Here is a 13,967-nt window from a genome sequence, read left to right on the forward strand (position 1 = left end):
AATGCTGTGGTGCTAATCATATTGCAACATATAAATGATCAAATCAACATGCTGTATGCCTTAAATTTACACAATGTTCTATGTTTTTCATATCTCAATAAACATTTTAAAAATTTCTAAAGTGAGAACACGCCGAGTACTTGTTTTGTAGATAGCAAGGCTGAGATCAGCAATTTGTGTAAAACCGATTGCATTTCCAAGCACTGTAATGACAACCATCTTACTTATTTATTCAAAGAGGCCTGAAAAGAATGTGAAAATGGCCTAACTGGTTTATATGAAAATGAATGGAAGGAAAGGAGGCATAGGGACAGTATTGTTGAAAAAGAGGACCCAGGAGCCGGAGGGCACACACTTTCTAATCACTGAAGCCTGGATTATCAGGTGCAGATTGCCACATTCTAACAAGGGGATTCATCTTATAATCAGTTTGTAATCTGTCATCCCACCATGTCCCAGGGAACTATAATTTATTCCCAGGCGAGGCATCTGTACTGGTCATGGTAGTCTTGGGGGCAAGAGCTTCTCTGTGATGTGAGGGAAGGAAAGACTTTAGGCCTGTTCAGGGCCATCAGGAGGCCTGGATCTATGAGGCTTTCATGCACCAAAAAGAAATGGAAGGAGAGGACAGCCCACCCCATGAAGCCAACAGTATGTCCCTTTGTTGTTCATCTCACCTTTTTTTCATTTACCTGAGAACTTTTCATCCTTCTAATCCCAATTTTGTCGTTTGCTGATTTTTGTTCTCACTGTTAGATATTTCTTCATTTCTTTGCAGCCACAACATGTTGGTCACTTGACACTGGAGACCTAAGCTCAATTTTGAAAAAACTCATCTTTTCTTGGGCCGGTGGGGTGGTAGAACCGACCCAGAAACAGTGCATCTGGCTGATCCCACCAGCTGAACTGAACCAGCCAATGAGCTGGATCCCTGGGGTGGAGAAAAGAAAGCCTTATACATACATAGCTTTTTAAAATACAGCTCTTCTGTATCAGCTTTAAGGACAGAATGACACCTGACGTCAGAAAACCTTGTATCTCATATAAGGAGATATTTAAGATTCAGCATCTAATTGGTGTTCGAACTTCAGAAAGTTTCCTTTTATATAGTATCTGATGGCAGGGAAGATGTTAAACAGGGTTTCTATTGGCTCCGAAGATGGTAGTGTCAGGGGATTGGACTACATAATCCCCTTCCTGCTGGAAGAGCCCCCATTAACGGCCCAGAGGACTCCTTGTGTGGTCTGAGGAGACTGAGGCTGTTACCCGAAGACGTGAGGATCAGCATGACCATGAACCGGCACGGCTTTCTCCAAGGACTTGTCTTTCTCCTCTTCAGTGTCCTATCGAGTGCTCAAGGTAAGCGTTCGTAAGACCAGCAGAGATGCTGAGTTAGCTGTAAGAAGCCGGGCGAATGACCTCTGGGGCTGCCTAGACTGCACTTCTCTGTTGACCATTTGGTTTTGACCAGATGTGTTCCTTAGTGGCAGTGAATGGTAATTTTTCTCCTGTGGGGCTCTGTGTTTCAAGTTAAGCAGTAAGGTGTTTCAGACATACAAGGTTTGTTCTCAGACTGACCTGACTCTGTTTCAGCCCTCCCCCGACAACACCTAACAGCTTAGAAAATGTCGCTCACATCCCAGTTTTCCTGTAATGGATTATGGCGGAGGGACGGCCTCAGGCTGGGTCTCTGATCTGCCCTTCTGACATTCTATACTATGTTTCTCTCCACTAGTATTTTGGTATGTCTGGTCCTATGGACTTTGTGTGTGCATGTATGTATGCTTTGAGTGTACGTACACATATGTGTGTGCACGTGTGTATGCTTTGTATGTATATGTGTGCATGTGTGTCTGTGCATGCGTGTATGAGAGAGAGGAGGCAGTCAGGGAAGGGGAGTCTGAAGAGTACATGAAGACTAAATGTATAAACTGAAATATGTCTGCCCAGTGGAAGTCAATTTTTTACGTAGGAGTCTGTAGAATTCATACTCCCTAAGTAAGCCCGACTGCTAGATCTGGTGGTGGCAGTGGTAATGGTGGTGATTGTATGCATGTTTATGTGTGATGAGAGCAGATATGGAAACCTTTCTATAAAGAAAGCCCTCTCGATATAAACTATAATTACACTTCCAGATAACTGTGCACCTGCAGTCTAAGCCCAACTTTGAGTTTCTTTTTCTTCCCCACAAACCCACAGCTCAGACGTTTTTCTGCTTTTCTGAAGTCTTTCTCCAGCACTGGGTTCTTGGCAGAACTCTATTTCCTGCCTGTGATGTGTTCCCTTCCTGTCTCTTGGATCAATGGTCCTCCAACCCCACTGTGCAACAGAAAAAAACTAATGCCAAAAGTAGGTGCCATAAATGGACAGATATTAACATCGAAGGCAGGAGAGGGATTTAGCCTTAGAGACTTCAGGATGTGCCTCTCTTGGTCAACTTTTTCCCCTCCCCAGTGGGGAACTCAAGCTTGTTCTGTGACATCTCAAAGGATCAGCTACCCAGGAAGAATCCTGCGCTTGTGAATGCTCTTACAATGAATTTTCTCCCTTGTAATTCCCTCCAGACTCGGTACGAACCTTGGTCTCCATTGGACATCAGGGGAGTCCAAGTCATCACCTTTGAGCTCCCAAAGTTAGAATGATCTAGCCACATGCCTGAAAAGCCAGCTCTTCTAGATGTGGGCCTTGGTCCTGGCTGCCTTAGCAATCCTTCTCACCTTCTTTATTCTGTGTTCCCGCCTCATCTGAAGCCTCTCCAGTCAGATGTCTCTGTCTCTCTTCTTTAAGAAATCCTACTCCTCCCAACAGAAGCAAGAAGTTCTGCTCCTCGTTCCTTTGTTATATTTCTTCAAACTTCCAGTTCTTCGGGTTTGGGACATATTGTAAAGATGGTTGTCCTTTTTCAGGCTTTACAGGCTCTTACGGATAGAGGTGGACTCTCAAAATGAAATGTGAAATTGGTGCTCTGATTTCATTTTGGCCTCTCCAGCTATGAGAGCAATGAACAAATTTCTCTTTAGGCTAAGAAGAAGCCGTACCTCGCTCCAACAAACATGATGTTTCCTCCAAGAGAACTTTCTGTAGGTTCATCTTATTAAAGCACATACTCACATTCGCATGAGTTTGCCCCGTCTACTTGTCAATTTCAGCCTTGGCATCATGGTTCCAAAGAGCATTAAATATTTGCTGAGCCTGGCACATGTCACACAGTCACTGTAGCACAAGTCAGGATCTGCCAGCTCCCTTTCATTCTTTCTGAACACTGAAAAGCTTCTGCACCACTAAGGAAACATTAATAGAGTGAAAAGGGAATCTATAGCAAATCACACATATGATAAAGGATTAATTTCCAAAATATATAAGAAACTCCTACAGCTAGAGAGCAAAAACAAAAACGAACAACAACAACAACAACAACAACAACAAAAACCCCTAATAACCCAATTTAAAAATTGGCTAAGGACTTGCATAGAGACTTCTCCAAAGAAGACATACAAATGGCCAGCAGATACATGAAAAGGTGCCCAGTATCACTAATCATCAGGGAAATGTAAATCAAAACCATAATGAGATATCACCTCACGCATGCCGGAATGGCTATTATTTAAAAAAAAAACAAGGGTTGGCAAGGTGGTGGAGAAATTGGAACTCTTCTGGATATTTCTCCACATTAAATGTATAAATCTTATCTCAATAAAATTATTACCAAAAAATCTATATGATTTATAATGATGTCTCTTTTCATTCTTGGTGTTGTTAACTTCATTTTCTCTCTGTTCTTGATTAGTATTGTTTGATGTTTATCAATTTCCAGTGAGCCATATTGAAAAGGTTTTTTCTCTATATCCTCTACCTTATGTTCACCTTCCTTTTCATTAAATTTTGCTGTTGTCTTTAATAATTCCACCTTCTACGTCCTTTGGGGTTTATTTTCTCGTCTCCTAGTTTCTTAAATAGAAGCTTACACTTCTTCATTTTCTAAATCTACAGTATAAATTTCTCTTAGGCACTACTTCAATTGCATTAGGAGAATTTAGTTATAATATATCTTTATTATCATTATTTTATAGTATTTTCTAATTATTTTAAATTTATTCCCAGACCCAGGTATTTTTTGGAAGGGTGTTGCTTAAAAATTTCCCCAAATGGGGATTGCTAACTATATTTTCTTATTATTAACTTAATTTCACAGTGGTCAGAGTAAATATGCTGTATGAATTCAATTATCTGAAAGTTTTTGTCCTATCATGTGGTCATTTTCGATAAATGTTTGTATGTTTACAATAATGTAAACGCTCTCTTTGTTGGGTACATTGTTCTACGTATGTTGCTTAGTTAAACGTGTTGGTTGTGCTGTTTTACATTTGCTGTGTTCTTCCTCCTTTTTTGCATGCTTGGTCTGCATGCTATTGGAACAGGTATGTTAAAGCTCCCCCATTTTGATTGTGATTGTGTCTATTTCTTCTTTTCATTCTGTCAGGTGTTATTTTATATTTTGAAGCTAGGTTTTGAAATCTTTCTTGGATTTTGATATCTATAATGTCTTTATTAAGGCCTTATCCCATTATAATCATGAACATTCCCCCTTTAACTCAGTTAGTGTATCTTGCCTTAAAGTCTACTTTCTGTGACATTGACAGAGCCACTCCCGTTTTCTCATGGTTAGTGTTTACATGGTACATGCCTTTTCCCATCATTTTACTTTTGAACTTTCTTTGCCTTCATACATAAGGTGAGCATCTTGCAAGGAGCATTTACATGAATTTTGTTGTTTTATCTTGATTGGCTTTTATTTGAATCTAATCCATTTACTGTAAAAGCAATTACTGGTGTTATTGGGTGAGTATCTACCATCTGCTTTTAATTGACCCACCTGCTTTATGGTCCTTTCTCTCTCCTTTTCTGTCTTCTTCTGTATAAACAAATCTGCTATTATTCCAGATTTTCCTTTTTTCCCTTTGATTTTCAGCAGCTTTACTAGGTGCAGAGGTTTTCATACCCTTCTACCCATTTAAAAAAATTCTCAACCATTACATCGTTAAGTATTACTTCTGCTGCTCTGTCTCTGTTTCTGTCCTTCTTCTCCTCCTCCTTCTCTTCCTCCTCCTATTCCTCCTCCTTCTCGTCTCTCATCTCTAGGACTCCTCCAAGTCACTAATTCTAGGTTGAGTTCTATCTAAAATTCTTTTAAGCCTATCCATTCAATTCTTAATCCCAGACATTTTATTTTCAGTTGGCAACTGTTCCTTTGGTGTTTCTTGTATACTTACAGCTCTTTGGTTTTTTTAATCTTTCACTTGTTTATTCTCTCTTTCCTCTTTTTTCCTAAATACATTGGTTACAGTTAAACTCCCTATTTGCTAACTCCAATATTTGCATCATGTGTGTTTCTGCCTTCTCTTATCTTCTTTTATCTGCTTTGTTAATCTGTCATGCCATCCCATCTCTTCACATGCCATGTAATCTTTTATTGAATGCTAGAAATTACATATGAACAAATAAGATACTCCAGATATATTTTCTAATGCCTAGAAGGACTCATCTTAGGCGGGTGGGAGAAGAGTTGCAGATGACCCAAATATCTGCACACAACGTAGGCCTGAGTTGTAACAAGTCTGGGCTGCAGTTTGGTGACACTCTGTCTGATCGCCCTCTGTTCCCATGGCCTGTCAGGGATTTCAGCTGAGAGCCTGGGTGTTTTGGTAGCTCAGTACCCAAGAGTTGAGGGAATATCCACTCTGCTTTCCAAGATTTTTGACATGGCTCTTTGGCCTCCTGCCCTTCACAGCTTGCATACTGGGCAAATATTTGAGGGGAAAACCTGCTATGTGAGAGAGGCCCTCAAGTCTCCAATTTTGTCACTCCAGCACCAGGGAACCCCGAAAGTTACGCTGGCTTCTCTGCTCCAACAAGAGTCCTCTGCTTGCCTGAGCACAGATTCTGAGCTATTAACCCATGCCCCAAAGTGGGAAGTTCCCACAGAGAAAAGGAAGCTGTAAATCCTTGGCTGACATTAAAATGATCTCCACTCTTTAGAATTTCAGTATGTTTGGTCCATATTGTGTCCATAAAAGTCTAACATCTTTACTTTTTTTTTTTTTTTTTTACATTTTCCAGCTTTTTTGTTGTTGTTGTATCCAGCAGGACCACTGGCCTGCCGTGAACGCCTCCATTCTTCATGGAAGTAGAAAATTTTAGGTTTTATTTTCTACTCATTATTTACTCAAAGTGCGACATTGCTGGACGTTATTTAACCTTTCTTTAAATCACTCTTTATGTATAAAGGCGAGAGTAATAGAGTGAGTCTGTCAGAACTGTTTGTACAAGTGCCTCGAAATACATGATGTTTTTCCCCTAGAAAACAAATAACTCCAAATTTTGAATAATAGTGATTCCTGACATGAAATCCAAATCGAGATCATACTGACTTGGGAGAAGAAGCAACAGTCTATGATTCCCAGTGGAATCTGGCCAATGTCGATCAGTATGATTTTACATCAGATCTCATGCAAGGTCACCCAATATACTCAAAGAGATTACGTATTTTGAAACTAAGCATCCAGATCCAGAGTCTGAAGCCTAGAATCATAAGAGAAGTACTCTGGGGTAAACCAAAGCGTCTCGTGGTCCATTCATGTCTCAGTTCTGAGTGACGATGCCAAGAAGAACAATTCTAGTTGGTAGACGGTCACACCTGCTACCTGAGGCTCCTGATGAGGCCAGTTCCTCACTCTATTCCGTTTAATCCGATCCCTTTAACTTTCAGGGCAGTGGCATCAAAGTGTGTGTGGTTTACAAGAAACCCATCTAGCTGCCAGCTCACTCCTGTGACTCTGAACCCATTTATTTGCTCAGAGTAGAGAGACTAACATTTCCTGTCTATCTTTCTCAGATGCTATGCAGAACTCTGCAAATCAGAAGGTTAACACTGATAGGCCCTGTGTAACATGGCTTGTCTGGTACTACTCTCTAGATTATTCTTAACTCAACATTTCTTGTGGGTTTTCCCGACAATTTTCAACTGTATTATTCTCTTGTCACTGCTGTAAGAAACAAGACCCAGGTCCTGCCCGATTCGATGACTCCATGTCTGAGCCAGCAGGCTCTGCGACCTCAGAGGAGAGTTCCGCCAACTGCTTAGGTGAGGGGTCCTATAAGGAAGATCCTTCTCCATCTCTGTGTAAACGCCTCACTGGCACGACCCTCTCTCCTCAGATGAACAACTCCGCCTGGTGGACGGGGACGGCCGCTGCACAGGCAGAGTGGAGATCCTCCACCAGGGCTCCTGGGGCACCATCTGTGATGACTTCTGGGAACTGATCGATGCCCATGTGGTGTGCAGACAGATGGGCTGTGGACAAGCCCTCGATGCCTTGGCCTTGGCTCGATTCGGGGAGGGATCAGGGCCCATCTGGCTGGATGATGTGAACTGCACGGGAAAGGAGTCCCACGTGTGGAAGTGCCCTTCTAAGGGCTGGGGGGAGAATAACTGCGATCATACAGAGGATGCAGGAGTCATCTGCTCAGGTATGGTCAGTGCGTTGTCCACTGGTTGAGAGGATGGAAAGTTCCAAGAAAGCTGGTGTCTAATCACCCGGGCAATCGGAGATGGATGGGCTAGAGAGGTCTCAGACATCTCCCCATGCTCCCTGAGTGCACAGAGTATCTGTGAATGATGGCTTCATTTACTTTCCTCTTAAAAGTCTCTCCTATTCTTTTCTTCTCCAATGGTCTTACCTGACATAGTTTAATCTATTGACCTACTTAAGATTAATCTTCATAATTTTTTTATATTTCATTTTTTGAAAGAGTGAAACCTTTGCAACTCACTACACATACACACTCCCTTTGCACGGTGAGCCTGTCGGAGGGAGGGGCAAGAATGTAGATGCACTTTCTGTGGTCGAGTTGTTTCTGTATGAATAGTGCGAGACACTATTTTGCACTAGGTTAGTGGCTGTGGGGGCAGAGGGGATATTATTAAACAAATTAGAGAGAAATTTGTGGCCAATATGTGCCAAATTTCAAGTCTCCTTTGCAAATTTAGACATAAACATTCATAGCTCTTGGGCAGGTAGGAGCAGAGAACTGTGGATGAGATGTTCTGAGTCACAGGTTCCCCTTCTATTGTTACTAGAGAAGACTCTCTCTCCATTTTTTTCTTTTAAGACATCTGTATAAACTCAAACTTTGGAGGTACACTTAGCCATGCACTGACAAGCTAGTGGTGGAGGCAATGAAATATTAATGGCACCCAGTAAGTGGGTGTTATCTGTGGTGAGCCCAGATTTACTTCAGATGACAACATCTGTCAACTGACTGGATCATTTAAACTTCACGTTTCACTAAACACCAGTCCTGCAGGGATATTACAATGTCCTTACCAAATCGTAGACCAATGAAAAGATTACTGTCACGTCATAGAGGCGAATGACTTTAGTCAACATGGAAAAGTGGGGTCATGTGAGATGGCACGCAGAAAAATTTTATGTCAGTGAGAAAGCCCTAGAATGAATCTTCTTCACAATCAACTCTATTTTTCACACAACATCTGTATTCATTATTTTCTCCCAAAGTCTTATGCTACACTTCTGATACGCATATATTTAACTACATAAAATTTAGTTTGGAGATTGATAGCAAGTAAAGATTTGATTTGATTGTTTTTAAAAGTTTTCCAGCACTATTTTTTGAATAATCTATCTTTTCTAATGATTTAAAATATTACCTTCCTTGGGGGATGATATATGTCAGTGGTAGAGGGCATGCTTAGCATGCATGAGGTCCTGAGTTCAGTCCCCAGTGTCCCTTCTAAAAGTAAATAAATGAATAAACCTAATTACCCCTTCAAGAAAAAAGGCAATAAAATTTTTAAAACTAAAATAAACTATTACCCTCCTCCAATACGATATTTCTACATATGTGTGTACGTGTGTCTTTGAGTCTATGAGATATTTATATTCTGCCCCAACCACTCTAGTTTATTGTTACACAAGAACATAACTGGTGTTATTACATTTAATACTTTATCCCCTTATCACATCAGCCTTCTATTTCATAAATTTTCTTGCAGTTTTCACACACTCATTCTTCCACGTAAATTCTAAAATCAAGTAGAAAATAAAAAAGAAATAGTAATTTGTCTCAGAAGACTCTACCCTGATGTATATAAGACTTTATTGATAATTCAAAACATATTTGGGTATCTAACATGTGTCAGGCTACATAAAACAGTATACAAGAAATATTTCTTGCTCATCATTTCTAAATTTGTAATCTCACGGAATTTATCTGTTACATAAAAAAATGCTTTAATTAGAATGAGTAGTTTATGACCAAACTCCCAACCAAACCAGAATAAAGGTCCCAGCCTGAGCCTCTCTGGGGAGAGGGAAATGGACAAATAATAAAGGACAAGCATGTTTTCTCTCACATTCGTTCCTGTATAAGTGGTCAAGCCACTCCTTCAGTTGTTTAATTTCTGTGGTGTCCTTGCTGCTCTCCCCCACTCTCTGTAGTGGGATGTTTATCCTGTTAGGACATTCCTTCTGAAACTCCATAACATATGCTTCAAAGTTCACATTCTTATGTAATCGGAGTCCTTTACCAGAAAGAAGTCCACCGTGCACATAAACAACCATGAACACACTCAAAAGCCAGGCAAGCGTATTAAAATTGTTCTTTATGATTTGGGGGTCTTAATATTTTTCTTTGGATTATTTTCTCTCTATCTAAAATATGGTCCCTGGAGGACCAAATCACGATCATGAGCCTTTTCTTTGGTCTCCCTCTTTCAATTTCATACTCCATCCACTTCCAACGTAACCTCCCACACACCCTCTCATACTCCACTGCTACAGAAGCCCTTCCCTTTTGGAGTCTCCTTTCCATGCATTTAAAGTTCTTAAGATTGTTTTTTCTTTCTGCAGTGGGAGAAACGGGAAAAGGTAACAGGGTTAGGTGGCAGATGGGAGGAGCACAGGGGACAAAATGTGCTAAAAGCTTTTTGGACAAGTATTTTTCCCAAAGTCTTTCTATCTTTCAACCATATTGAGGTTTTTGCAATTTGAAAGTCTCCAATTTATGTATGGCTTGTTTGCTTTCTGCGTTCTTCCTCTCAATTTCCTTTTATATATCATGCTGGCTTCTTGTCTTAAGAATCCAAATAGGAAAGGAATACACAGTTGGCATATAGATAGGATTAAAATACATCAATTACCATCATTCTCTAGTATTTGCTAAGATTCTCGTGTCTTGGAAGGAAAATCCCTACTGTGAAGTAATCAGCAATCTGAGCTGTCGCATATACCCCACTGAGAGCTCACTCCCACCTTCACCAATAAATCCTAGGCTTTTAGGAACAATGACTGGGATCAGCCCCTCCCTCTCTTACGACTCTCTGAGCTTCCTTAATATCCAAACTCATCTGTGGACAACTTCTTTCACAATCAGGTCACCCAAGAAATTCTTGGAATTCTTCACCATCAAAAATTATGAGAAAAATATGAAATCATAAAGGTAGATATGTTATAATATCAATATTTCTACCCTTGAGCCATTAGTCTACAGTTTGGCTTGCATTCACGGATCCAGCCCTCATGATTTTTCCTACCTTCGGTGAGTTGCGTATTGGCTTCCGAGAAAAAACTGGCCATAATTCAAGCCCCCAAAGCCTCAGGATGGCCTTCTTACCTTGTCTGGCTCATAGGCTTCTAACCTCTTGAATCCCCATGGACTTTTTTCACTCTGGGTTAGTTCGGCTCTGCACCCAAGTCTGAATGCCCACTACCGTGCAGCTTCCTTGGGCCCTGTAGTTTCCAGGCCCCGACTTAAGGAATTCACATTTCTAACCAATCTCAAGATACACATTCTTGGAAATCAACCATTCCACACAGATCCTGCAAATCCTTCTGAATTTCTCTTCAGAAATTTGCTCATGAAAATGCAGTTATAACACTGTCAAATTCTCTCCCCATGCCCCACTCCTGGAAAAGAAAAGCTTTCACCCCATTGCCTGTGACATGTTGTTTCTATTTGCCAAGCCAGGTTTATGAACATTCACTGAGTTTGTTTGCTTGTTTCTCTTAGGATTTGTGCGTCTGGTTGGAGGGCACGGACCCTGCTCAGGGCAAGTAGAAGTGCGTTCTGAAGAAGACTGGACTCCAGTGTCTGACGGGAACTTTACCTTCCTCACAGCCCAGGTCATCTGTGCAGATCTGGGCTGTGGCAAGGCTGTGTCTGTCCTGGGACACATGCCCTTCAGAAGGTCAGATGGCCGAGTCTGGGAGGAAGAGTTTGGGTGTACTGGGGAGGAGTCTGAGCTCTGGTCCTGCCCCAGGGTGCCCTGTCCAGGAGGAACCTGCCGCCACAGTGGAGCTGTTCAAGTTGTCTGTTCAGGTGAGATGCGGATCAGGACTCTAACCTCCCTGCACACCCTGGTCAGGTAAGAAAAACATGAGATTTTGCTGAGCTCCTGTCTTTTCTACCAGCATACACAGAAGTGCGGCTCATGAACAATGGCACGTCTCAGTGTGAGGGACAAGTGCAGATGCATATTTCTGGAGGATGGAGAGCGCTCTGTGCCTCCCACTGGACCATGGCCAACGCCCATGTTGTCTGTCGTCAGCTCGGCTGTGGAGTCGCCACCTCCACCCCCAGAGGAACATACTTTGTTGAAGGAAGCGATGCGATCTGGAAAGCCCGATTTCACTGCTCGGGGGCTGAGTCCTTCTTGTGGAATTGCCCTGTGACTGCCCTGGGTGCTCCTGACTGTGCCCACGGAAACACAGCCTCTGTGATCTGCTCAGGTGAGAGAGAGGGAGGGGCTGACTGGTACTCAGGATGCTCCTTGTGTGAAATGTCCCCAAGAGCAGAGAGTGAGGGAAAACTGACTTCAAACATAAGATTTTCATGGTGAAATGTTTATTCTTGTTACTGAATTCAGGTTTGGCAACTCATCACTCAAGAATCCAATACTGAGAGACAAGCATTGGGTAAAAGGAAAATAGCTTTATTGAGGAAGCTGACAATCCTGGGGAGATGGCAGACTAATGTCCCAAAAAGCCAACTCCCCATTGCCAATTGGGGCCAAGAGTTTTTAAAGGGAAACTTCAGGGGTGTATAGGCAGTAGGGGGTAGGGACGAGCTACATGCAGAGCAGCATAGTTAACTCTGACAGTCATCTTGAAGTTGGTCATATGGTAGTCTGATCAGTGTCAATTGATTGTTTTAAGAACAATTAATTTTCAGTTCTAGGATTGCTTTGTTCCCATTTCCTTGAGGCCAGTTCATGGAATTGTGTAAAATGGAACAGTTTATGTCATAGTTACAGTCTGGTCATCATGCAGTTAACTTCTTCACCTGGTGGGAGTTTCAGTAGCTACAAAACAGTTCAAAGGATATGGCTCAGAATATTATCTAGAGCCCAGAGGAGGAACTCAAGATCCTTGACTTTTGTTTAATGGCTAAACTATTATTATTTAGTCTTGTTTGACTGTTTTCCTTTGTTTCTGCATTTTTTCATTTCTCTGATTAAATTTATTCTTTGGCCAAAATTCTTCTACAGACAAGAGGCAAATGAGGGTCATGGGGGTGGTCTGTCCTGGGAAGGACCCATAGGGCTTTGCTCCATTGCATTGTCATTGTTCATTCATATTTCAAGTCAAAGAAAGAAAGTTTAAGAGGAATAATTTTTTTAAGGAAATGTTATTTAAGTACAATCATGGAGAACAATGTACTAACAGTAAGTGTGTCCTTCAGTCATGTACCCAACCCAGAATAACAAAAGAACATTAACAGCAACACAGAAGTCGCCGTTGCACGCCAGTAACTATGGCCTCCCTCCTCTCCAGTGAACACCACTTACCTCACTTCTGCTACCATAGAATATTTTGTCAGTTTTCGAACTTTATATAAAATCATGCATTATGTTTTCTTTGGTTTCTAAATTGTTTGACTCAACATTATGTTTGAGATTCATTCATGATGTTGTTTAGAGCAGCACTTTATTCATCCTTATTACTGGAGAGTATTCCTTTGAATGATCACATGACCATGTATTGATCCATTCAGCTGATGGGCGAGATCTGAATTGTTTCCAGTTCTTGTCTATTACAAACACAGGGCTACAAATGACCATGACAGTGACTTTTGGTGCAAATACATGTTATTTATTTTGTGTGTTTAACCCTTGGTCTTTTATTTTTATTTTCTTAATAGTATGGTGTTTTTCAGTGAGCCAAGTTCTTAATCTTTAGGAAGTATAATTTATAAAATTTTTCCTATATATTTACCTCTCCTTATATCCTTTTAAAAGTAACTTTGTCTACTCCAAGATGACAAAAAATACTCTCCAAGAATATCTCATAGAAGTTGAATCATTTTCCTTTTGTATATAATTATACATTCCTTCTGGGTTTGAGATCTGTGTAAGATAAGTGTCAAGTTTCATATTTTTATATGGATATCCAACTGACTCAGAATCTTTTTCTGAAAAGACTCTTTTCCCTGTTTCACTGCCACCTTTGTCAAAAGCAGCATGCATGTACATCTGAGTCTTTTTTAAGACTCTCTGTTCTGTTCCATTGTATCATTTGGCTATCCTTGCACCAATACCACGTTTTCTGAATTATTCTAACTTTATGGTAAGCCTGGATAACTTTCATTTGCAGGAGTTACTTTATATTAACTCCTCTAACTTTGTTGCTTTTCTTGCTGTTAGTCATCCTTCATTTTTGTATTTTGTATAAATTTTAGAATCAGCTTGTCATTACTCTCACACACACACACACACACAAAGCATAAGGGTATTTTAACTGAGATTAGATTTAGTCTACATATAAATTTGAGGGTCACTTTGACAATACTGAGTCTCCCAATTCACTGACATGATATTCCCCTCCATTCAAGTAGGTCTTGAATTTCTCTCAGAGGTTTTGCACAGCTTTTTACTAGGTTTTCTCCTAGGC

General features: G+C 40.9%; 1 protein-coding gene across 1 annotated transcript in view; it reads left to right on the forward strand.

Annotated features, from left to right (window-relative positions):
• Nucleotides 1–1,231: 1,231 nt before the first annotated feature.
• LOC116276900 (antigen WC1.1-like) overlaps nt 1,232–13,967 on the forward strand; it is a 28,735-nt gene continuing 15,999 nt past the window's right edge. The window contains exons 1-4 of the mRNA XM_072954631.1: nt 1,232–1,359; nt 7,216–7,527; nt 11,089–11,397; nt 11,490–11,807. Coding sequence (XP_072810732.1) covers nt 1,287–1,359; nt 7,216–7,527; nt 11,089–11,397; nt 11,490–11,807 — 1,012 coding nt within the window. The 5' untranslated portion in view covers nt 1,232–1,286. The remainder of the gene's footprint in view (nt 1,360–7,215; nt 7,528–11,088; nt 11,398–11,489; nt 11,808–13,967) is intronic.

The sequence above is a fragment of the Vicugna pacos genome, chromosome 34 (genome assembly GCF_048564905.1).
Source record: "Vicugna pacos chromosome 34, VicPac4, whole genome shotgun sequence".
In the NCBI taxonomy this organism is placed as follows: Eukaryota; Metazoa; Chordata; class Mammalia; order Artiodactyla; family Camelidae; genus Vicugna; species Vicugna pacos.